Source organism: Camarhynchus parvulus, chromosome 2, assembly GCF_901933205.1.
Source record: "Camarhynchus parvulus chromosome 2, STF_HiC, whole genome shotgun sequence".
NCBI classification, from domain to species: Eukaryota; Metazoa; Chordata; class Aves; order Passeriformes; family Thraupidae; genus Camarhynchus; species Camarhynchus parvulus.
This window is the reverse complement of record NC_044572.1, coordinates 48,226,729-48,253,213: the sequence shown is the minus strand read 5'-3', so window position 1 is coordinate 48,253,213 and position 26,485 is coordinate 48,226,729. Positions and strand designations below refer to the sequence as shown.

The window sequence follows — 26,485 nt, the reverse complement described above, 5'->3', positions numbered from 1 at the left end:
ATCTATTACCCTGAACAACCAATGAAAGATGTCACCAAAGGAGATATCATAAAACATCAGATTTACTCAATAAGGGTTTGTATCCCCTCACAATCTAATAAATACAGTATCTGGCTGTTTATTTAATATATCCTACAGCTAAACATTTTATTTACTTTTTATTCTTCCTTCTCTGTGGCTAGAAGGAATTAGTGAAAAGACTCTTTAAAGAATTAGTGCAAGATGTGTATGCAGACAGCTATTTTGAAAACATTTCAAACACAAAACTCCTGGAGGATATCATACAAAAAGGATGAGAGAAGATTGACCACTAGTGTGAGTCACAGAAGCAAACATTTGTAAAAGATGTAAAAGCCCTAATCAGTACTTAAAGAAAAAGAATAGACACCCTCCAGAATTTACCTAGTTCCTACTGCTTTCAACAGAGAGAAAGCAAGTAACATCAGAGGAGGTGGATGTGAATGTGATCTCTGTCCTTCAGAATCTCAGAATCAAAAAAAAAGGCATGGCAATAGCCACCAACAGCTACACATTAAATTCCCAATTCATTTAGAAAAGAAAACATAAATGATTTGTTATCAATAAAAAGAAGACAAAATGAGCTTGAAAGATTTCATGTGTCCTCATCAACAACTTCCTTTCGGCGCTGGGCCCGGAAATGGCGCTCGATGTTTATTGTCACTTCCCTCTGCAGATTCCTGCTGTTGGTTTTCCCGGCTGTTCTGATCCAGGGGTGCTGAAGTACCTGACGTGCTGTGTAGCGCTTCTGGGGATCCACTATCAACAGCCTGGTGATGAGGTCTTTTGCTGCTATTATGAAAGAAAGCAAAGGAGAGAGGGGTGAAGCACAGCGGTGTGCAACACGCTCCAGGATGTGCAACCCTGTGCAATGTGCTGTAGCACGACCCTGCTTGAGCAGGGTGTTTGAAACACATCACCCACCATGGTCACTTCCAACCTTACACATTCTGTGATGGTGACAGTGATACCCACACAAAATGTCCTTCTTACTTTTTTCATTAGTTTTACCATGGTTTTTGTAACTATCCCCAGGAGCTATTCTAACAACTGCAGTTAGAGTTAGTGACAGAAAATATTAAATCTCCATGACTGATGTCATTTTCCCCTGAAACAGAGGAGAAAGTGAAGGGAATTTTATCTCAAAAGTGTGCTGGAGGCATCTGGCTGAGTGTTCACATTCACAGGAATGAGCACTGGCTATCTTATCTCTTATGAGGCATAAATGTTGTAAAATGCTGTGGAACAAGTCCTTTAAAAGACTGTACAGGAATTAAAGGAGTTCTAGGGTTTCTGATTTTGAAGACTGCACAAAAGACACTGTACTAGCCTGTGAGAAAGAAAAAACTATGTGCAGACCCCACTGTCAACAGGAAATCGACACTGTGTTCTGCAGGACAAGGATTTCATTCACAGCTTTTGAGATTTTTTATAACATCTTTAAAATCTAACATAGCCCTTGAGAGTATTTTGACACCTTTTTCTGCAGAGACACATAAACAAGATGAGGAAAATCCTTGCTTTTGCTTACAAAGGGAGGAATTGAGGCATTAAAGCATTCTGAACTAATATGCAGAAACACAGTACCAGAGCACTAAATTCACATTTAAAGCACAGATTCACACAAGAGAGACTCATAAAACACTCCAAGTTGATCAAGCTCACTACCCTAAAAAAAGAATTTCTCCCACTTCAGGGAAGAGGACTGCCACTTCTCAGATCTACTGTAAGTGCAGAATCTTACCTGCAGAAATATTGTCCCAGTAAGGGGATAGGAACTCGTAGTGACCCAGCTGTATGATCTGAAACAGCTCCTCTTGATCACGGTCCTGACTGCGGAAAGGGGGAAAACCGCAGAGCAGGATGTAAAGGATCACACCAGCTGCCCACATGTCTACTTCGAGGCCATAGCCTAAGGAAAAAAGAGAAAAAACACGTCTTGTTTTCGAAAGAAAACTCACAACTGCAAGGGAACTGTTTCTTGGAAACAGAATGAAAAAGAAACACAGAATCTCTGCTCAGTTCCTCAAAAAGATGAGGTGAGCAAAAGAATGAGTGGCTGGTACACCACGCTTACAAGCTGCCCATTATTAACCAGCGCTCTCACAGAGTCTCTCTTTTCCACAACATGTTTCACAAACACTGTCTCACAAGGCCAGTGTCAACTGGAAACTAATTGAGAAAACAGGGCATGTATTTCCAAAATAGTCATCCTCAGATTCCCTTCAAAAAAGAACTAAGAGTGCCAAGTTTCCATTGAAATTGGATATAACTGGAGATGTGAAACCCAGCTCCACAGAACAAAAGCCAGAAATAGATTTGAGTCACCAACAAAACTGACTTCTTTCCAGGTCTGAATCTTTTTGGAGCTGAAATCTTCAAAATTCCTTGTGATGCAAAACATGTTTTGAAATATTAAATAATTTTAACATACACGTTCACAATGACCTTGCATCATCAGGGGATTTGGAAAGTTGTTTGGATTGCAGTAATGAAATGGGGCTGGCTACTCTGCAACATGAACTTTTGGTCATTTTCCCCCCTTCAGCTATTATTATCTATGATATTTTACAGCTTATCTGCTTGGAAATCAGTGATATATTAGCACAGACATTAATAATGTAAATATAACTGATGTCATGCTCGTGTTTGTTAAAAACTAAGAGGTTTCCTTTCCCAAATTACACTGCTAGCCAACCTCCTACCCTAAAAAGATATTTCAGTAGGTTGAAACATTCTGGACTATTTCCATTATTAGAAAGTTCAGCATAATTGAAAGATTTATGACAAATTAAAAATATATACACTCACCCTTCTCAGCAAGTATTTCAGGAGCAACATACGTTGGTGTTCCACAGACAGTAAATATGGGTTTTGTAACCTGCTTAGCAAGGCCGAAATCTGCCAGTTTCAGTGTAGTAGATTTATCTGCATTGTGCTGAACCTATATCCAAATAAAATATATATACATGTTTAGTCCAGATGCATTTTAAAACAGCAAAATATAAAGGAAGCAGAAAATTAAACAGGAGGGAGTTCTAATAATAGTACTAATAATGGAAACAGTTTTCAGAACATGACTCTTTTCGCCCATACACTAAGTGTGTGCATTTATTTAAGAGGATAAGTATTTATTTAAGAGGATAAGCAATTATGGAAAAAAGAAAACTTTGCTCTACAAACTCTGACACACTGCAATTTCCAAGAAATTAACAGAAGTAACACAAAAAAATAACTGAGAGTCAATTAAATACTATTATTTCCTCTTGAGAAAATAAAATGTTCTTTTTCCCTGGGAAAGAAAAGAAGAATGCTGTGGACTTAAATGAGCCCATGTAAACTACTGATTTTGTTTTTTAGCCCCATATAGCAACTAAGTACCACACAACTGCTCAGTCACTCATCCCCCAGCTGCCCACAGTGGGATGGAAAGGAGAACCCAAAAAACAGTGGGTTCAGATAACAACAATTCACTAACTGAAAATTATAAAGTATAATAATAATAATAATAATAATAATAATAATAATAATAATAATAATAATAATAATAATAATAATAATAACAGTAGGAATGGTAACAACTATAAAGAGAAGGGGGACAGGGAGAGAGAGTGAGAGCAAGAGAAAGGGAAAAGAGTAAAACCCAAGAAAAACAAGTGCTGCACAATACAATTGCTCACAGCCCACTGACCCCCAGCTCAGCCCAGCAACTCCTGGCCCACTCTCCTCAGTTTATTTACTGAGCATAATGTTCCATGGCATGGAATATGCTTTTGGGTCAGCTGCCCTGGCCATGCTTACTCCCAATTTTTGGTACACCTGCTACCTGGCAGAGCAGGCGACACTGAGAATTCCTTGACCTAGGATAAGCAATGCTCAGCAACAACCAAAACATCAGTGTAGTATCAATGTTATCCTCATACTAAATCCAAAGTACAGCACTGTACTAGCTAAAACCAAGACACATGGGAAGTGTATCTCCATCATACTGGTCTAACAACAAAATACAAACCAACAAAAGCTTTACGTTCTTTACAAATTCCTCTGCTACTCTACCTGCTGCCCTGAAACTAGGTTATTAATGGTCACCACGCAGCAAGAGTTATAGAAATAGGTTCATGTAGAATGACCTTCCAATTGGGCCTTTTCAGCAGTTCTCATCTCCTACATCCACCTGGCAAATAGTCAAAACACCTTCTCCAATTCTAATTTTGTATGCACTTTGTATGGTCTTTAGTGTTACTTTATAATGCAGTTAATGAAGGGTTATTTTCAGAAATGAAATGCTAATGACATAGACAGTGGGACTGAGCACACCCTCAGCAAGCTGGCAAGCAACACCAGGCTGAGTGATGAGTTTGACAGGTCTGGAGGATGGGATGTCATCCAGAAGCACCTGAACAAGCTCAAGAAGGTTGAGCCTCGTGACGTTCAGCAAGGACAAGTGCAGGGTCCTACACCTGAGCTGGGGCAATCCCTGGTATCCGTACAGACTGGGTTATGGATTGACAGCAGCCCTGAGAAGAGCAATTTGGAGTAGATGGTGGATGAAAAACTGGAATGGGCTGGCAATGTGCAGTTGCAGTCCAGAACACCAACCATATCCTGAGCTGCATCCAAAGCAGCATGGCCAGCAGGGCAAGGGAGGTGATTCTGCCTCTCTGCTCTGCTGAGACCCCACCTGCAGGGCTGCATCAGCTCTGGGGTCCCAGCACAGGAAGGACATGGACCTGTTGGAGAGAGTCCAGGGGAGGGCCAGGAAGGAGGGATGGAGCACACCTCCTGCTGCAAGAGTTGTGGTTGTTCAGCCTGAAGAAAAGAAGGTTCCAGACAGATCTTATTGTGGCCTTTCAATAATTAAAGTAAGATGGGGACAGGCTTTTCAGCAGGGCCTGCAGCAATAAGACAAGGGGCAGTAACTTTAAACTGAAGGAGAGTAGATTCGGACTAGATATTAAAAAGAAATATTTTGTGGTGAGGGTAGCAAAACACCAGAACAGGATGCCCAGAGAGGTGGTAGGTACTCTACCCCTGGGAACATTCCAAGTCAGGCTGGACAAGGTTCTGAGCAACGTGCTCTAGTTGAGATGCCCCTGCTCATTACAAGGGCTTGGGTCAGATGACCTTCAAAGGTCTCTTCCAACTCAAACCATTCTAAGATTCCATATTCAAAGGCGAAGTCATAAACAATGAAGCAGGATAATCATATAAATCAGTATGCTCAATACTAGTGACTGAGACTCAAATATTCTTTGAGAGGTAAAAAAAATCATTAATTTCCTTTAAATGAAAAATTGTTTGTCCCTGCAGCTATGGGGAACGGATCAACAGCTAAAATGTCTACAAAAAAGCCAAGTAAACCTGGACTTGGTTTTGAATGGACAAACTGGAATATAATGTGACAGGTATACTCTGTGCTTTAATACCTCATAGTTCACCATCATGGCTTAAGAAAGCCAAAAATTCAGGATGGTCTCTATTATCAGATAACTAAAGGCACAGATGTGACAACATTTGCCCTTATACATTACAGTTGACTAATCCCCATTAATCATCTTTATGGAAACTGTAAGCACGCATCCAATTTTGATTAAGCAAAATGGGTTCAGCCTTCTTGGTGGGTTTTTTTTTTTTCTTTTCTTCTTTTAAGAGACAAAAAAGTATTCCATTACGAAATAATACAGTAAAGCCTACTAATCCCTTTTAACCCTTAAAAAAAAAATGCAGAAAACTGGGAGGAGTGACTGATGCCCCAGAATGCTATGTGGCTATGCTATTTAGAAGGATCTCAACAGACCTGAGAGACAGGCAGGGCAAAACCTTTTGAAATTTAACAAAGACAAGTGCAGGCTCCAAAACCTGGGCAGGAATAACCCATGCATCAGTACAGGCTGGGAGCTGACCAGCTGGAAAGCAGCTCTGCAGAGAAGGAGCTGGGGGTCCCAGGGGACAAGAAGTTTTCCATGAACCAGCAGTGCCCTTGTGCACTCTTCTAGCCTTTACTAAGCAAAATATTTTAGTGGGGTTTTTTTGCTGCTCTTCCATGAAAAAATATTTTTCAGTATGAAACTGAAAAAAGTTTACTACAACCATGCACTCAAAACTTCTACAAGACAAAGCTAAAATGCCACAGCCATTTTCTCTATTATATTAGGAAACCATGTGACAATCTTTTGCCATCATGCCCTGTGGACACAAACTGACAAAAATGACAAAAAAATTATAAAAGTAACACTTGCTTTGTAGAACAACATCTATCTATAGAATTTATATTCTACCAATAGGGGTAATAGTAGTAAGATGTTACAAAAATTCACAATTGAAATGCTCAATTTTATATGTAATACAAATATATGTGCATGAATGTATTTTCCTACTCTACATATATATTTTTAATTATATAAGAAAAGCATGTCACATGGAAATTCAACTACCCTGCATGCTACTGTACTAAGACAAACAATACTGAAACGTTTATATACAATTTTAGAAAACAGCAGGGTGGTGGGAAGGGTGGAGAACACAATGGTCTTAATCCCAAAATCTTCAGGAGACTTCTCCCTTTGTAAAATGCACCGTTACACTTTTTCTTTTCTTAGGATGCCAGACTCCTAATCTCCCATTACAGCACAAGGTGGCAACACAGCACCATCTGTTCTTTCAGGACAAAACCACTGAGCTCCCACTTTACTTAACAACGGAGCAGGTAGGAACAGCAGGCACGGTGGGTATACTTTCACAACTTTGTGACAATCACTTCAGAAACAGCATGTAATCTATCAGCAAGCCTGAAAACCTCACCCCAGAACTTCTCAGCAGCCTCACTAACACCGTGCTCAGAACAGCTCAGTCAGCTCAGAGAATTCCCTTCATCCCCAACTTCCTACTGTCCAGTCTACCTTTCCATCAGCTGGCATCACCTTGAGCATGCAAATATGCTTCACTGTAGAGACAAAAACTTCTCAGATTCTTTTTAATCATTCCCAAGGCCAGACTACTTCCTCATAGCAGTATTACAGAAATGCACAACCTGCTCAGGAGAAATCAAACCCCTGACATCCACGGTATGTATTCCATGCAGTGGTGAGAACAAAGCAAAAGTAGTGCTGCCTGCCTATAGACTTAATTGAGGTAAGAAGGACCAGTACACTTCATACACTTTCTATAAACAGGCAACTTAGGCCATACAAATACAGCATCCGGTGGCCTTGGACAGAAAGCAGTCAAGTCAATTGCACACTACTTACTCAAATACAGATGACATGTCAGAATATTAGAATATTGCCCAAGTATTTCTAGCTATGCCAGTCATACAACAAGAAGATTATATTATAAGGGCAAATTCATCTTCAAAGGGAAAAAAAAATCTTTCTCCTTCTATCCTGTCTGTGGATGACTCCCAGCACTTAATGCTTTTGTTTGAGTTCATATCTACCTTGTGAAATCCATCAGTGTGTTTAGATGATGATTGAAGACATTAATAGTTCTCTGTATGCACATGTATGGTGTAGCACAGATTCTTCTTATGGACATCATGAAAGCCAGTTAGCCCATGTGACATTTTGTACATGGGAAACAGATAGAGCTTAAGAAACGTTACTGCTTACACATTTGAGTTTCAGACATCCCTTGCTGCTAGCTAGAAGAATCTCTGTGAAAAAGCTTACAGAAAATTCTGGAAGTTATGACAGGTAAGTGGTTAAACAGGAGTTTGACTTGCACTCAGGAAACAGGCAGTGCTTTGTATATATGTAAATAATGTTGGAAAATGGACAGTCCTTTGTATACATGTAAATAGTGTTGGAAAATGGACAGTCCTTTGTATACATGTAAATAGTGTCACAAAGTTCAAGGGCAGAAAAGCTATACTTGGGTTTCTCACACATACATGAAAACTTGCAAGACAAAAAAAGGTGGAGGGATGCGCTCTCAAATGCATAAAAAGCTATAACATTTATGAAGTTGAGTGTTGAAGAATTAGCACATTAGCATGTGAGGGAAATGTACAATGAGATGAGTACACAAAGACAAATACAGCCCTCTCCCTTCCCCCTAGAAAAGGGTGACTTTATGTCTTTTACAGCTACAACATGGACAAACAACACCACATTTTGGGCATTAATTTCTCACTCACGAGCGAAGAAATGCCAGCAGCTGTAGAATTAAACAGCCCCTTACCAAAAAACCTTGCCAGAAAATCTTGCTCCCTGAGGTAGCATGAAAGAAGTGACTGGCTTCGTTTGTGAGACCAAACACACCACATTGCCCATCCTTAGCAGCAAAGGTTTTCTTGCTGAACACCTAGTCCTAGATGAGGTGATTCTGTTAGCAGATGGGAGGGAGTCGTAGCAGCTGTCTTCACACCAGCTGTCAAACAGCTTGTGTTTTTGTAGCGCAAGTCACCACCCTTCTGCCTCACAGCTACGCTGCAAGGAGCCTGATCAATGTGGGCAGACACGGTAGTGAAAGAGAGAGGGGAAAAAGCAGAGAGGATGATAGTGGCCTGGCACAGAAGTTTATAACTAGAGGACAGTTCCATAAGAGAAACTGAAGTGCAGTGAACTAATAGCTACACCAGGTTTCCAACTTTCTCTTGTGCCAATAATTTTACAATTTACTAGACATCAAAGTATATTTCTATCTTTTCTTCTGTGGGGACAGAAACTGTTTTCCTTCTTTCCCCAACTGCTTATTTTCATGAAACTTAGGGAAATATTTTTTCCCAGATTGCTGCTTGTCATCTCTTATGACAATTAGCCAATATGTTTAAAAGTCATTAGGAACAGGTTAGATTCTCACACAAAGCAGGTTCAGAATAGACATACACATTTCCTTAGTAAAATAGACCAAGGATCCTTACTCTTCCACTTCCCATCTCCTTGAAGGGGAAAAACAGTAGATGAAGATTACAAGATTACCGGACCAAAAGAAGACCCAAAGTAGGACAAACAAGTCAACAGCCTAAAAGTACAAACTTATACTTTGACCTTTGTGTACAAAGTCTAGGTAGACTAATTCAAATTTAAACATCCTCAGTGTAAAAAGAGGTATCCCACAAACAGGAACATCTCTGCAGGATGCTGGAACTTGAAGCACTTAGCTTCATCTCCTGATGCTCTTGCTCCACCAACAGCCAATGAACCCATGAAATTTGCTTCGATGCTGCTTGTTACTGTTCAGCACTGGATGATGGTAAGATTAGTGGCAGCTCTCCTTCCTACTTTGCTGCCCCAGCCACTCTAAGGAGACAGAGGCAGCACACTAAAAAGAACACTAAAAAGAAACCTCAGAATCTTGCTCAAATGGCCTTTTTTTATAGGAATACTTATTAGATAGCAGGTGACCTATCCAATACTATCAGGACCTTATAAACTCACCTGCATGGTTGAATAGACTTGCTTTTCAAAAGTATACTTTGTGTACATGGTATCTAATACTCATGTGCACAGAAAATTAATAGCAACGTGAAACTAGAACAGGTAAAATTTTATTTCCTGCAGTGTTTAGGTAACACTTGCACAATAAAATACCTACAGTCTGGGAGCTGCTCTGTCCTTGAAAATTGTATTCTGACTTTCTTTTCTTCTGACAGAAGGGGCAACATGATTATTTCAGAGCTACACAATGCTGCCACTGCCCAGCATTCTCGGTTTTGCAGTTCTGTGAGCTAAATGTGAAAACAACTGGAACAGACCTTTATCTTGCCCTTCTTTGCTTATCTACATCACTGTGATGATTATGTATTATAGAGGGAAATGAAGCATCAGATCTCAGGTGTTTCATTGAGCATTAGCTTATTTTCAGCAAATAGGAAAGAGCAGGACTTGGTTTATAGTGGAAAATCAGCTTCTGGAAAAAGCCATGCAGCTCTATGTGAAGTTTTGTTCAAACTCTGTGCAAACGAAACACAGGAAGGAAGGACCTACAAGCCCACTTTCTCCTGCAAACCAGCCAGTCACATTTACTGCATTCAGAGTTGCATTCATTCTTTCATTTTCAGAGATCACACACCAAAGATTTTCATTAAACTAAGCAGGATTCACAGCAGGACCTAATGAAGATACTATTGCTTAGTTTAAAGGTTTGGGAGCAAACTGTTCCAGCCTAGCCTTATGCAGCCTCTGTATTACCCTTGAGGCTACACTGCTCCTTTTCTCCAGAAATCCACACTGATCTCTGTGCAAAATTAATTCTCTTAAAAGCACTGAATAGCCCATAGGACTAAATAATCTATTACTTTTTGTGTTTGGCTAACCCTGAACTTCCAAAAAGTAGATGAAATCCAATTTTTTAGAGGCTGGCAAATACTCGCTATTTATCTGTTTATCAGGAAATTAGGAATGCTAATATAAAACTGTAACACACACTTAGCAAGGGAGAGTTGTTTACTGTTACAGCCCCCAATGTGAAGTGCTACAATTAAGAAGTGTCAATACTACAAACATTTCTATGCATATTCACACATGTCAATAACTCTATTGACTTTAGTGCTGGATGCAAAGAATGCAGCCTCAGAAATGTGATGGAAACAAGAATTTTTCTCTTTGGCATGAAGTTACTGTTTGAGCTGACTTTAATGCTGTATTCACCAAAACATTTTACTGTCAGATCATATCAATCAACTGCATAATATTTCTGCTTCTAAGCAAAGAAATTGTCACTCACAAGATAGAAATCACTATATTAGAAGACTAGCACACTAGTCTGAGAGATATACAAATGCAGTGGACAAAAAGTCCAACAAATAAATAAGATGATTTAGCAATTCTAATAACCTTTAGTCTACAAGGAAGATGCTTTATGATTCATCCTTGGACACCTAAAAGTCGGATGCTAAGTAACAGGCTTGATTTCTAAAAAATACAAATGCTCACTACCCCTGAATATCTGATGATTTTTACTTAAATTCCTTTCTACAACCACTGCTATTTGCAATGCACAGCAGATCTATGTAAAGCAAACTGCAATTGTAATTTCACTCCAACATTGTATCCATTTTTTTAAACAGTCCTGTCACAGCACATTATTTCTGTACGGGATTTGCTTAAAACAATTCAAAGAAACGTAATTGGAAGGAAAATAAATTCAATTCCTGCACAAATGCAAATGTTTGACAATACTTACCAAGAGATTCTCTGGTTTGAGGTCCCTGTGGACAATGTTCTTGCTGTGAATATAAACCAGGGCTTCACACAGGTCAGTGATCATGACAGCAGCATCGTGCTCTGTGAACTTCACACTTTCTATGATTGCATCAAATAAGTCCCCTCCTGGGACATACTCTAAGATTAAGTAGATCTCAGCTTCTGTCTCATACACCTCAATTAAGCTTACTATATTGGGATGAGAGAGACTCCGAATAATGAGGATTTCACTTTCCATCATGTCCTCCTTCCCCATCAGCTTGGATTTATCAACAATTTTCATTGCATAGATCTGATTGGAATCACAGTGGCGACATTCCTTCACCACTGCAAAGTTCCCATCCCCAATAGTTCTGCCAATCTCATAGTGCTTTTCCACATCAGTTCTGCTTTTAATGACGTGCCTCCGGCTTGTGCTTTCCAATCCCTGAGTTTTGTTGTCTTCCTTACTCACCCTGCGCTCCCCTGTTTTTTCTCGTCGAGTCATATCACTCTCTCTACATGTGCCATTCCCCTCTCTTCTGGCAGCTTCCTCTTTAGCCCTTTGTCCCTCTCTGCCCTCTCTATGTGTTTTAGACATTTTCTCAGCATCCCTCAGACAGTCTTTCTTTAGCCAACCACTTTGGTGCATTACACAGCTACTTCCATTATCTTCCTTCACTTCATGGGATAGCTGGAGCCCTTCTACAGCATTCTTCCTGATTTTTACTACTTCCTTCCCATGATTTTCATGCTTCTCCACATCCTTTTCTTTCTCAATGTTCCTTTTTTGTTTCTCCAGCCCTTCATTAACAATCCTATGTAGAGGCTTCCACATCCTCCTACTGCCATTATCTTTCCAGCCAACTTCCTCACCCTCCAGACAGGTTTCGGGAGACTTTCGGCTGTTCCTGACTTTTGTATTTCTTTCTGCATGGTACCTCTGACACACACCTGTGTTCAAGTCTCTATCCTCAAATGAGGCCTCTGCCTGCCTTTCCCTCCGTAATTTTTCTCTGGCCTGCCTTTCCTGTTCGCATTTCTCACATCTCAGCACCCCCTCAGAACTCTCTTCTAAGCCTTCCTCAGAACTCCTCTCATGCTTAAGGTACCTTTCACTTTCCCGTGTTTTCCTAGAAGGCTTTGCTCCATGCTCACCACCCCAGCTCTCTCTAGTCCACTTTTTTTTGGTTCTCATTTTTTCCTCTTGCTTTGTCTTGGTTTGACTTTTTCCTTCATGTCCAGCTACTAGCTGGGAAGACAAGCCATTGCTGCAGTTCTTGGTTGTTTCTGTCTCATCAAAGCCACTGTCTACTTTCGAGGCCTTGTCATACAGCCTGCTCTTCAGTTTTTGGGACTGCTCCTCATTCATCTGAATGGCAGCACTGGCAGCATAAGGATTTTCAGGATAGAGCTCTTGTAATACCACCTCCAGGTCCTTCAAAGTGAGGGGCTCCTTCCCCATAGCTATGAACGCATCACCTTCCCGGAAGAACTCAGAAACACTTCGGATTTCTCTGCCTCTCAGATTGTACAGCTTTCTCACACGGTCATTCTTCCAATGAGGAAATCCCAGAGCTTCTGAAATGTCAGCCATCAGCTGCTCAAAGGTCTGCACTGATCTCCTGTTGAGAAGCAAGGTTATCCTTCTGAGTGTGCGTCCCCCGGGTTTCACCACTGTAATTATCCTTGGCTTCACAGGACTGTGCTCTGAATGTATCGTGTGAAAACCATTGTGGGGACTGAAAAATGAGGACCTGTGGCTGTTTTCACCCAAACATGGTTTTTCATAGTTTCCACGGCCAACGGGAGGACAAGTCCCATGCAGCTTCCTCTCTTTTACTTTTGAGTCTGTGTTGCGTGGTGAATGGTCCAACAAGCCTTGGCGTCCTAAGGCAAACAAAAAGCAGGAATATTTATCATTTTGCATCATCAGACCTCTTGCAGCAAGTTTTCTATGTGTCAGTGCATGTGACCTCAGAGAGTAAGGGTAGGTGACTTCAAGGTTTATAAAGAACTTTTAACTACCACTATCTCCACATAGTTGTAACTCTGACATTGTCAACTTTGTGAGAAAATCTAAATTCATTTTGTGACAGGGGAATGTCATTAAAAAATAATAATATTGAACAGAAATAGATATTTCCTCTAAATCCTCACATCTTCCAGAAATCCTAGAAGAATAGCAGCATTGCATCCAGATTGCTTAGTATTCTTTTATTAGTACATCTCCCATAAACTCACTCAATTCCTTTCTGAACCCAATTGCAATTTTGGCCTCTGTAAACCCTGTGGCGACAAGTTGCACAATTACACTGCATGAAGTAAGATAAACTAATTACTTGTGTTTTAAAATTACTACCAGATGGCACTCTGTATGCAACCTTACATTTTTATAAATAATTATCTCCTCTTCATTTTCCCTAGACCTTCTATAGCAAGTTAAATAAATGCTTTTTAAAAATATTGCTTTTGCTATAATTTTTACTGTAATTTTATAGGTCATCTAACAGCAATGCAATTTAATCTTTTGCCTTAAAGAAAAGCCATCTCATTTTGTTTGATAACTGAAGTCATGGTTTTCAAAATTTTGGGTTGACTTTTTTATTCTAAAAATTATGTGAAGTCACACAAAGTTCTGAGTATTCTCTGGGGACATTGACATTTCATCTTAGAACATCATCAAAGAAAATGGCACCATTTGTTACGCATAATTGCGAAACAGAAGAACTGAAAACACAACATATGGTTATGGACAAACCAAGCCATAACACAATTCCATGTCTATCAACAATAAGCTCACAATAAAAATGTCCCCCAAAAGTATTCTGAGCTTTTGTACTTGCTAGGATTAAAACCTCCTTACAATGCATTTATTTTCAGCCTCAAGAAATGTACTTTCAGAATGAGATTGCAGAGTGTTTCCACCTCCATTTAACAGCCTTGCTCTTCAGCTGGGAACAAACATTCAATATATATGAGCTAACAGGACCAGGACAAAAGGAAACAGCCAGAATGTTTAACGAATCATTACAAGGAAATTTCTGTACACCAATTGCTTATCCCCCAGAAAATCAGGTCCGTTTTCATAATTACTGTGATTCCATAGCCACAGTGCAGTGGCCAAATCCTCAAAGGAAAATCTGCACATACCAGTCAGCGTCTCTCTTGGTGTTAGGCTCATGCCTATTACATTTTGGGTTTCAAGTGCAAGAAGCCATTTTCGGTATTTCACGCTACATATTTTTATTTGTCCTTTCCATCAAGGCATAATAGAGTGAAGAGGAAATACACCTCCTTTCCTAGAACAACAAACAAAAGGGAAAACTGCAGAAGTGCTGCAGCAGAGCATTCACTTGCTCTGCCTCAAAAAATACCCAATAGGCCAGGGCTTGAGTGAGGAAAGCACAGGAGGAGACACAGCTATAGAATCCACTCTGCTGTTGCCTCTGCTTGATGCAGGATGATGGACACTTCTTGGTTGTAATACTCTCACCAGCTAAGCACTGTGTGCCCCCCAGCATGTCCCTTAACTCTTAGCTTCATTTTCTTCCCCTGCCAAATGAGATGTTCTTCTCCAAACAAATATTACAAAGAAGCCCAGCTGCCAGCATGCTGATTGAAGACGTAAGCATTATATAAGAGCTACGTGTGACTAATGCTTGGTGGTTGTACAGGTTATTTCTGTCTTCATTCTGCTTTTTAAGGATGATCTCTTGTTATCAAAAGATGACTACATACGTACTAGTGATTTCTCAACATTCACGTATTTACATTCCACCCAAAATAAAGCTTGCTGTGAATGGAGGGGAAAAAAAATCAGCTGTAATAACAGTTCTCTGAAATCTAAATTAACTCAACAACATGTTAGTTACCAGGAACTGAGGAAGCTCTGAATTTAATCAACATTTCCAGGTTCTTGCGTACCCACTGCCATCAAAGCTTCATCTTGCTTATGGGAACTGTGAGTGACATTTTTACTGCTCATAATCTTGGTACAACATAAAAACAGTGGTGCACAAATAATGACTTTTCCCAGAGAATATGTTCCTCCCGGTTATGCTGCTATTATCATATCTTTGTATAAACCATTGATTTTAAGTGCTTGGTTGTACTGTTGATTGTTTCAATTACCCAGGCATCAATTATGTTTCCTTTCTTCACTAAATTGGCTAAGCCTTAAGGAGAAGACAAGCTTATTTTTTAATTCTGTAACTAATGGAATAAGAGCAGTTTTATGTCATTATTAAGAACAATACAGGAATGCTTTGTTCTTTCTAAACTAACTTGATTCCTAGCCAAAAACACTTCGACAAAAGCCACAAGTTGACATATAACAATGTTCCTTATAAGAGTAGAATTGCATATTCTTCTATGATGAGAAAGGAAATAACTGCTTAAATCATTGCATGAAAGCATATTCTAATATTTTCTAAGAAAAGGGGAAGTGTCAAATTTTGTCAAAGTGGTGGTCACAATGACTACATATTACATACAATTAAAAATTCACTTCAGTTGCCTGTTACAACTATTTCAGTCATAATTTCTGTTATTTTCCAGTTATGCTATATTTAACTGATACACAAGAAGCAAGACTCAATCTGTCAGGAAAGTGCATATGCTTAAAGCGGTAACAAGCATTTCTAGAAAGCCTTCAAAGGTCACACACATACCCAAATCCTATAGCTACAATTTATATTGCTTCAAAATCTTGTTTCCATATTTATATACAAGTGGGAGAAGGAAGAAGAGGGAGGTGGTATGAAAAATACACTTCAATGAGTTCAAGCACTGGCAAATTATACCTCTGTGAATAAAATGTGCTTTTTCTTTTGCTGTCCTCCTGAGAGCTAATGATTATTAAATATAAATATTCCTTAGAAATGCTAAGAAGGATCGATGAGTGTGTCTGACTTTATCTGTATACACATCTATCCATATATTCTAGTGTATTATGGATTATCAATGGTGCAGCATGGCCAAGGAGGAGGCTGAGGCTGCTGCTATGGATGGGCAGGGGCGAGGCAGCACAGCTGGTCACCCTGCACACCACCTAAACTGTGCACATGGACACAGGGAAACAAAAACTAGAACCTATGGAGAACTCCACATGATGAAGACATGATGGTCTTGTAAGGCAAACACTGACACCAATACTCTAGAGAAGCACGGAGGATGTAACAAACTGGGATTTGGGGGCTCAAACATGTATCAGAAAAAAGAAATTTAGCACCTATGACCAAAGCACAGATGCTCCCTACAGAGAAAATGTGCTCCCCTGCAGGGAGCACAGCTTCTGTGACTCATTTTTAAAATTTACAAATCACTTGTGATCATCACAGTCCATCCCACTGTGGGGGTAGGGAGGGTGGGAAAACACCGGGAGAAATCACAAAAATTCCTCTAGAAGACATTTCCTCGGAGTGTTTTGGATCATATTCTGGACATGGAGTAAAATTAAATGAATTCTGAAGACTTATGCTCCGAAGAAGTTGTGTATAGAGAGCATCAACATCTATATCTTAAGGAATTGCCTAGCTACACCAGCTAAAACAGCAGACTAACAGGGTTTGCCGGAGGTCACTCACTGCAACTAAAAATGTATTGCTGCCATTTGTCTTTCAAAACTTATCCTTTCCCTTGGCCAGTCCATAAGCTTTTGTTCATTAATTAAAATACTGCCACTCAGTTTGCATTCTTCTTGGCTCTCCTGCTGGAGATCACAGTTTCAGTAATTAACAGAATGGTTCACCATGCTGCTATAAAGGCACAGGTTGAAGGGGAATTAAATTTTTACAGGGAGTTTTACAACACAAAACAGAAGGCAGCAGTGAAATAGGATCTAGGCAAGGCATTGCTGTGAATAAGATGGTGTTATTTGAGCCCTCCAATTTTTTTAGAAGGCTTCCACTTACAAAAGCAATTATAAAGATGCCCCAAAGCATTAGCAGCAACTAAACTTGCACATGACAGAAACCGTGCATCTGGGAGTTGTTTTGCTATACTGGTCCAGATACAGGATAAACAAAACACTGTCTAAGTGGGCAGAGAAAGGACAGCAGTAAAAATGCCTGTTTTTTCCTTAAGAAAATTCCTGCTGAGGGCATGAAGAACGAAGACCATAGGGGCAAAAAAAAGAGAATGATCTTACTTGGTACAGAAAACATTTGATTCATTTCACAGTACTAACAAGTATCTTCAAGTACTTGAGTATGAAGAATGCCTCTGGCACTGAACTCGGAGCAGCCAAGTACGCAGCTCACACAGGTTACCAGTGTGCATCAGCAGGATGCAATCCAAGTCCTCTAGAAATGTGCCATCTTGATCTCCTCTCCTTGCTGTAAATTATTTAAAGTTGCAACTTCCAGAGCTAGTGCGCAATGTTAGTGCCCAAGACTGAAGCAGTAACATGGCAAGTCTTAGTTCACTAGATCAGATGCACAGAAACAAAACATGATCACAGGCATTCTTTTACAGCAAGTAAATTTTACATTATCTACAGCCCCACTGCTGGAAACACTACTGGTGAACTTTTCTCTGAAGAGTCATACCCTCTCTTTCCTCCCCTGCCATGTTTTACACCATTTTAGGGCAGAGATTTTGTTTGAGTGAGGACTGGTGGCTATTTGAGCAACAACACTGCAGGCAGACACATTGCATCAGTTTTCACCACACAAAATCCTGAGTAGAAAAAGAAAGTCAAATTTCACAAGGGCTGAATCAAGACAGTGTCAAATGTCTTGTTACTGTTGCTGTTAGTTGGACAGTCGCTGAACAGTTAGTTGCAGCCTGAGCAAGCTCCAAATGCTCACTCAGCTCAGAGGTTTGGAATTGAAAATGGAAAAGGAAGCCTAGTGAAGAACTGGACGGTGAGGATAAGAGCAAAGAGGAATTGTGACTGCAGAGAAGGAAGCCAATAGTGCTGTAGTCAGGTACTGTCTAACACAAAGCAGTTCCTACAAACTTTTATACCTGCTGATAGCAATTCCCCTGGCCTTTACTGACACAGTTGAAGCAGACAGAGACTGTAATAGGGCAGCAGTAAAACATGAGAATAAGAGTGGATCAAGAAGTCAGGTAGAATGCCAAACTTAGACAAAGAGATGGGATTGGAAGTCAGCAAGAGAACTATCCTCACATGGTCTGCTCCTTTGCAGTTCTCAATAAAGAAGATCTACCTGCTTTTGCTGTCACTTGCCATATTACCTTACATCGATTTATATTTTTTTAAATAACAGGAAGAACTACATACACACAAAGAGGGGAATACATTCAAAGAACATTAGCAAGGTCCTCAGTGAGACAGGAGAAAATTAAGAGTTATCACTCACATCCTGCATTGCATCAAAAGCAGCATGGCCAGCAAGTGAAGGGAGGTAGTTTTCCCCTGCTTTTCCATTCTCATGACACCTGGAGTGCTGCACTCAGCTCTGGGGCCCTTGACACATGAAGGATGGGGACATGCTGGAGCAACTCCAGTGGAGGGCATGATGGTGATCAAAGGGCTGGAGCACCCCTCCTATGAAGGCAGAATTGGGGACCTTCAGCCTGGAAAAGGCAGCAGCTCTGGGAATACCTTAGAATGGCCTTTTAGTGCCTAAAGGGACCTAGGAGAGAGCTGTAGATAGATTTTTACAAGGGAATGGAGTGATAGGATGAGGGGGAGTGGCCTTAAACCGAAAGAGAGGAGACAGATTAGATATGAGGAAGACATTTTTACTGTGAGGGTGGTGAGAGAGGCCTTGGGTGCCCCACCACTGGCAGTGTTCAAGATGGGACTCTGAGCAAGTTGGGGACAGTATAAGGTTCCCCTGCCTATGGCAGAGGGCTTGGAACTTAGATGATCTCTGGGGTGACTTCCAACCCAAATAATTTCTTCTGTGAATTCACTTCCTCCTTGCATACAAGACAGTTTAGATATATACACAGTTTTTCTTGTGTCCACCCCAGGGTACATTGGACCCTCTTTATCAAGTAAACTGGATTAAGGACTGTGTTGTAGAGAAATTTATGTAACTAGAAGAGCTGAAAAGTTTGTGACAAAATAGAGGAAGATCAGTTTCTCTGCTTAAGGCACTGCAGCTCTGAAGAATTGGATTTTGTCTCAACCAATTCCACTGAGTTTCAAAGGAATTGACTTAATTTATATTTTCCAGAGAGGATCAGAGTCTGGTAGCCAAAACAACATTCTGAGTCCTGGTCCACAAACCTACTCAGTGCTCATAGCTGCAAGGGTGCATACTGGAAGAGTACTTCAGACCACAAGATAACATAACACAACACACAGATAATGTTAAATCATCCCAAAATTCAGGACCTGGGCATCTCAAGTTTCTTTCTTGCCCAGATTAATGTACTTTTGACTTTATTTTCTGCACCTTGGCTGCCACTGAATGCAGTACAAGCCTTCCCTTTGGAGGTATCACAGATAGGCTAATTCATATTTGTTACTGTAGAAATAACCATGACAAAAAAGCCCAGAAGCTAATAAGCCTGTATTAACAGCAGGGCTCAAAAAACACACAGCAGAAGGCATGAAGAACCAGGGTAAACAGTAGAGTAGAGGCTCATTAGGAAAGCTTTGTCCATCACATACACTGATGGAGACAGAGTCCCTGGGGATAAAAAAAAGCACCATCTGATAATGAAATAATGCATATATCTTAATGCACAGGAACATGGGTTGGGGGAACAGCAGTTCTAATCAATAGCCATAAAAGCTTGACTTTGTAACCTGAATAATATTAGATTCTAACTACCTGGCCTCATAGAAATAGATTTTTTTAATACATTGAAGAAATACATCAAATAAGCCTTACATGCTCAGAATACATTTGATGGTAAGGCAGTTATAAACTATACTAGGCAATAAAATATTATTGTAAAGCATATGGTATTATAACCATGGTTTACAAAACAAAATAAAAGAAGCACAGTCTTTTTAGAGACCAAAGTGTATTTTATTCAATTATGTTAACGGAATTTAAAAAAAAAAAAAAAACCACAAAAACAAAAAACCCAAACTCATCATGGTATTTGCATTAATTCTTATCTGCATTAGCTACTGCAGCAGAAGGAAAACAAAATCATGTTCAATATCATTTATCAGCTGGATTCTTTCAAAAACAATTTTAATACTATAACAATGAAAAAAAAAAAAAGGGGCGGGGGGAGAGGGATCAGTTTAATTTCTGTAACATCCCTTCTGCCACCCTAATGGGCATTTCCAGTCACACTCATGCCAGCACTTCCATGTCTGATATGCACCAGTGTAGGGGAGATCAATCACTGACCCAGTCTAATGCAATTTGTAGAAAATGAAAATCACTCAGCAATTCAGACAGTGTTCTAAGTTCACTGAAGAAAAACTAATTTGGGCTCACATACAAAAAGAAAAAAAAATCAGAATAATATCTCTATCTCATAAATATACAGTCTTAGCCCTAAAAGATCATATAAAATTAGTATGATGGGATTCCAAGTTCTTTATCTTTCACAATTTCATATCAAGCATGCTTAAATTCGCATGCAATATTATTTTTCCTTTAACTGTCAGCCCTGCAAACTCAGCTATGTGTCAAGTTGGGTTCCTTCTGTCCCACACGTCACCAACAGAACTAAAGTTTCTCCCGGCCAAATGTGTCTGTTCCCATTAGGTGAGTTTCCAAAGTGTCAGCTTCAAGGAAAGAAAATGTTCTTAGTGGCTACACCTGGACTGCAGGACCATGGGAGACAATCACCTCTGGAGCCACTCTCTGGCCTCATGAGGGCAAGCAAGAAGACTTCAAAACTTTGCACTGTACACCTTATCTTCAGTACATCTGCTTTTTATTTTAAGAACAAACATACGCTGTGTTATGCAAACTGCAAACCAGAGATCCCTAAATCCTTGAGTCCTATAAGTGTCTGTTCTCATTCTTCCCCAGCCTCTCACACTAGAAAGAAAGAAGTGAGTCTTCTCTCTTCCCCCAGGCTCTTTATCTCGCTCCTTTTTTGGGACATAGACCTCAGAGTTAATGGGAGACCCTGGAGAACAAAGAGCACCAGAGCAGCTAAAATCAGGCAGACGTTGCAGCAAAGAAGTTCCTAAGATGAGAAGCACTGTCTAGAATGACAGTCTGATGGAAAAACTTTGCAGCTGGCTGGACTTCCGCAGAGGAGGGAACCTGAGGGATGCCCACATTACAAAAGCCTCCTTTGTGGCTAAGGGAGCGCTGGACTTTTCCATTCTGAGGACGGATGGTGCCTCTGTGACACCCTCAGCCCCAGTGTGAGTGTCATCCCACAGCCAAACACTTGTGGGAGGCTCAGCATGCCACAACATGTGACCATATTTACTGTATGAGAATCACGATGGATAAGTGACATTTAGCAACCACCTTTCCTTATTTCTCCTCAAAGATAAACTTAGACTTTGCTCTGCCTTATTCGCCCCACCCCCTTCTCCTTCACTAAATGTTCAGAGCCCCTTTGCACACTGTGCTGGTGTTCTCCTGTCCAGCTCCTCCAAGAAGGGAGAAGCAGGGACTGGACTGCCGCAGGGCAGCTGCGGTTGCTCTCTGTGTTACACTCCCCCTTCCAACCTTGCAACAGTGCTTGGGCAAAAATTATCTTCCCAGGTGCTTATCTCCTTCCCCTGCAGGCCCACAACCACCCCACTGTACCGCTGCAGGTTTTCTAAATCAAGCCATTTGTAATTAAAAAATAAAATATTTACAGCAAACACAGATGGTTGCTGCCATGTGTTAGTGTTAAACTGAGCTGAATCACACCCAGAGCAGCAGATGAAGGTAAAGATTTCATGGAGACTGGTAATGACTCACAAGTGCCATCATATTTACTTTTTTTTGGAGCAGAATCCCACTTTCATTATCTTCTTCTGACATTTTAAGGGTAGCAAATTAAGAAGCGAGCATAAAGAGAAGTCTTGTAGAGAAGTATACAGATGCATAATCTGTAAAGAACTATGTGAAATGTAAGACTGCACGTGAAATGAATCAGTGCCTTTGGAGGTGTGAGGCTTGGTTTAAGCTGCATAAAACCAAAAAAAGAATATTATGAAACTGCTCATTTATTTAATTTCTTTCAAAGATGACAGGCTGTGTATTTTATTGGGAACAGCCATGGCTGCTTCTTGCATTTTTTCTGCTTTAGGGTCTGCCCCAGTAACCAGGGAAGTCACTTCTGCAATCCAGGACTTTCCATCAAGGATCTTTCAGGAGAGGGATAGAACTGACAGAGGGGAACAAAAACATCTTACACAACTGTGGCATTTGCCAGAATCCATCTGGCAAAGCCCTCCATGTGCCTCTCAAGGCTCACTGTACAGGGAGCTCTTGACTGTTGATGCTCTTGACTCCTGAAGTACCATATATTTCAAATTAATTATTCATGTTTCATTGCAAAGTAAGCTTTCAACTGCTTTTTAGTCCTGTTAGCCAACAATGTCTCAGTCAAAGGAGCAGGATTCTGTTCCTTCTTGTGGGAGACATTATTTGCATTGCTTCCTAAATCTCAACTTGATGACTAATCGGTTGCAACTGAGCAAACCCAGTGAAAATAAAAGAGCCTGCAGAGGTGTCACTGAGAGTTTAATTAAGCTTCCAGATCCTTTACTACCAATAACCTCGTTGCATAACTAAAGGAAAGACCCGCCAGAGTCTGATTCTCCATCTGGTTTGCAAAAGGGGAAATCACACAGAAGTTTTCTTTGTAAATATAGCACTTTTAAGAGATGTTAACTCACATACAAAAGCAGAATTCCCAACCCCATTATTACAGAACCACTTTTTCGGAAGAGATTCATATATTGAAGTCAACATTGCAAAACAAATTGTTTCACAGGACTTATAAAGGAAGATGGGTTTCTCAGGGAAAACTGTAAGCCAGCACTAATTAGACTCAAAAGCATGATGACAAGCAGATCATGATTTTCACATCACCAGACATTTCCCAGCATTTCCATTAACTACATTACTTGGAGTGATGAGAAAACTAAAACCTGGAGAATACATGCAAGCTAGCACTATTGATGGAGTGGGAGATGGTGTTTTCAGAATGTCTGCTGAGAGCTTCCTCCACAAACATGTGGCATAATTGTTTTGCATTCTTACAATAATTAGACTGTGTAAACAATGCTAGCAACAGAGAGAAGATGGTAAACATGCCTGACTTTCATTTGCAGTGAAAGCCAACTACTGCTAGGTAAGAGGGACAATGTGCAAGCATTACCAAAACTCCAAATTTACATCAGAATCAATCAAGGCAGTAACTCCCACTCTTTCCTCATTGTTTCCAGAATCTAGTGAACACGCCAAAAGGACAGAGCCCATATCCTGAAATTGAGAAAAACATGAAAAACAGAATACTGTTATGAAGAGAAATGTCATTCACCTCTTCAACTACCATATTTTCAGCTCTGATCCAAGTTGCATTGAAGCTAATTAAAAGTTTCACATTAGCTTCAGCGAGATCTGAGGCAGCTAAAATCACCATACTGTTCTGATTCTAATTATATTTACAAGAAAGATTCTAATTTTATTTACAAGAAAATCGATGTAACACTAATTTCAAATGTTGTTAAATGTCAAGGAATCATTAACTTAAAGGAAATGAGAAAATCAGTGACAGAAACCAACTCAATTCGCCCTAGAGCTGTTGGAAGAGAAGGAAGGACCATGAACTTCCCTTATTTTTACAAAACTATAGATGTTTCTGCAGAAAACCAACCAAGCTAGGTAATCCTGGAAATGGGGAAATGAATCCCACACAACTTCCCTTAGTCACCACGCGCTGTAAGTCCAGCTGGTGCCAAAATCGTGACGCTTTGCGGAACATGACCAGAAAAAGCAGCAGTGAAAACAGATACAAAGCTTGTAGTGACACTACCAGATAAAGATACACTCAAAAGTCAGCCTAGCATGCCCAAGGTAATTAACTTGAGTATTAAAAAACCCAATCTAGACTCGAATTAAACCAACTTATCTTATCTTTGCTGACAGTTTAAGTCCAATTAGCCAATTCAGGATAATAAGTTCACAGATGGAGATTTATCAGAAGCTAACTCTCAGCTGATGTGCCCGAACACCCTACAAAAATTTTTCATGGAAAAGGTCATGTTATTTCAGAAGATCCACACCCATTATATTACAAGAAAGGGACTAATTCAGCAGGATCATTTTTATCTGGAGAGCTGAAGGGTGGCTTCCTGAGATATAAAATTCAGTTACCTCTTGAGCATGAGTTGCTACAATAACTGCACTTCTACTACATAAAGCAGCTGCAATATGTTTTGTAAGCTTCATTTCACTTGCTGACTGTTTCAGGAGTCTGCTGAGTTCTCAACATTTCAAAGTGTCAAAACTGCATTCAGATCATAGAAAAAAAAAACACAAGAAGCATCAAGAGAAAAAAAGAGGGGCTAGAAGAAAAGGAAACAAGTAGGTGGGAAGACAAACTTGTATATATGCATGTTTTCGTGTCTCTATAAAATTAATATCAAAAGCATGCATAACAAATTATCAGGTTCAAGGATAAACTCTCAGTTTATACCCTCACGCAGGATGAGTTTCAATCTAACTGCTCAGAGGAAGGAGCTAGAAACTTTTTACACTATTGCAAGGCATTAGGATTTTTTGTTGGTTTTGGGGTTGTCCTTTTTTAAAAAAGGAAACCTTTTAGTACCCAGTGCAGCAAAAGTTTCAGTTTATGGGGTTGTTCTCAAATACTGTGTCTCACAACCTGCAAACTGCTCCATTAGCTCAAACCAGTGGCCCGTCCAGTCCTGCTGACGCTGCATACTGAATGTACCCTGAGGAAGGCAGAAAATAATGCTGCACAGGGAAAAGTTATGGAGTAGTTCTCCTATAAATACCTGCTCAGTTATTAAACAGAAGCAAACACAACTGATATAACTACAGAAGCCAGGGGATGCAAGGGCACAGCCAGCATTCTCCCCGACAGAGGTCTGGCTACCACATATCACAGCATCTCCATCTGACACAAGAGCCCTCCCCACTCTGAGCCCCTGCCTGTAACCCATGTACCTCCAGGCGTGGTGATTTCCCAGCTGCGGGAAGATTCATCAGCCTCGAGTGTGTTTTAACACACACTTGTGCAATGGTTTAAAACCCTTACACTGCATTCTATTCACTTTCCCTTGCAGAGCATCAGTGCGCTCTGAGCAGCCCACAAGCATTCGCTCCAAGTGAAATACTCTCATGCCGACTATTAAGAGTGCAAGTTACTTCAGATCCTTAATTTCCACGGCAGCACAAATGACACCGTGCCTGCCTTTCCGAGCGGCGAACGCTGAGTTCGCACTGAGCCTTCAAAGCTTGCCCCGGTACCGGCGGGCTGCCGCGGTAGCTTCCCAGAGCAACCCGCTTCCTTCCCAGCCAGTGCACTTCGCTACTCTCCCCTACAGTACAAAACTCTGGGGGCGAAGGGGCTCCTCTTTAATCCAAAATACAGGCAATTAAAGGAGCACAGTGAAATAACCACCCCAACTCCGGACCTTCGGTGACCTCTCTCCCCTCCCAAAGCCCTCGGGCCAAGAGGCATCGTACCTTCCTTCCTCCGTCAGTCTCCAGCCCTATTTTCCAGCCCAAACGCCCCCGAAAGCTTCCCCCCCGCTCCCCACAAGGACCTGGGCAGGAACTTTCTCCGCCGCCGCCCCGCGTCCCCCTCAGCCGGGGCGCTGCGCCGCCAGCTCGCCCCCTCCTCCCGAAACCTGTCCGAGCAGGGTCCTGCTGGGGCGGCTGCCCGCGGGGAAGGGGCCGAGGGAAGGGGAAGGGGCTGAGAGAAGGGGAAGGGGCTGAAGGAAGGGGCACTCACCCTGGCAGTGGCAGCAGGCGCCCGCCGCGGGGTGGAGCGGGGGCGGCGCGGCGGCCGGCATGGCGCGGGGGCTCGGCTCGGCTCCGGCCAGGGGCTGCCCGCACAGCACCGCACGCTCCCTCCGCGCCGCCTCCCGCCTGCGAGGGCAGTCAGGGAGCGGGAGAGAGGCAGGGAAGGAAGGAGGAGACCCGGCGGAGAGGCGGTGCCGCACACCCGCGGTCACACCCCCGCAGCCTTTCCCGGGCTGCCCCGCCGGCGGCACCGCCCCGCCGCCTCAGCGCTCGCCCGCCCCCGCACCGCTGCTCGCCCGCCTCCCGCCTTTCCCCAGCGCCGGGCTCGGCCCCGGCCGCCGGGGTGTCCTCGTTTGCCCCCCAGCCGGGTGCCCGCCGGCCGGGCACGGGTGTTTGTTGCGTGCCCGGGGGCTCCGTGCGTTCCCGCGGGTGTCCCCAGGTGGCGGGATGCGGGGCATTGCTCCCAGCCCGCTCATGGGTGAAAACGCTTTCATTGCC

General features: G+C 41.5%; 1 protein-coding gene across 1 annotated transcript; it reads right to left on the bottom strand.

The window, feature by feature from the left end:
* Nucleotides 1–251: 251 nt before the first annotated feature.
* On the bottom strand, nt 252–26,089 carry DCLK3 (doublecortin like kinase 3). Its single transcript, XM_030971731.1, has 5 exons — nt 25,977–26,089; nt 11,143–13,031; nt 2,830–2,962; nt 1,763–1,930; nt 252–810 (listed from the first exon to the last, which is right to left on the bottom strand). The coding sequence occupies exons 1-5, from the start codon at nt 26,035–26,037 to the stop codon at nt 614–616; spliced, it is 2,448 nt and encodes an 815-aa protein (XP_030827591.1). The 5' UTR covers nt 26,038–26,089; the 3' UTR covers nt 252–613.
* Nucleotides 26,090–26,485: the final 396 nt, after the last annotated feature.

What these genes read in the sequence shown, in the direction of transcription:
- DCLK3 (XM_030971731.1), bottom strand. Translation starts at nt 26,037, where the DNA reads ATGCCGGCCGCCGCGCCGCCCCCGCTCCACCCCGCGGCGGGCGCCTGC. An exon ending in CGCCTGCTGCCACTGCCAGG is followed by an intron (nt 13,032 to 25,976) that starts GTGAGTGCCCCT and finishes TGTTTGCCTTAG; the next exon opens with GACGCCAAGGCTTGTTGGAC. An exon ending in CTGGGACAATATTTCTGCAG is followed by an intron (nt 811 to 1,762) that starts GTAAGATTCTGC and finishes CTTTCATAATAG; the next exon opens with CAGCAAAAGACCTCATCACC.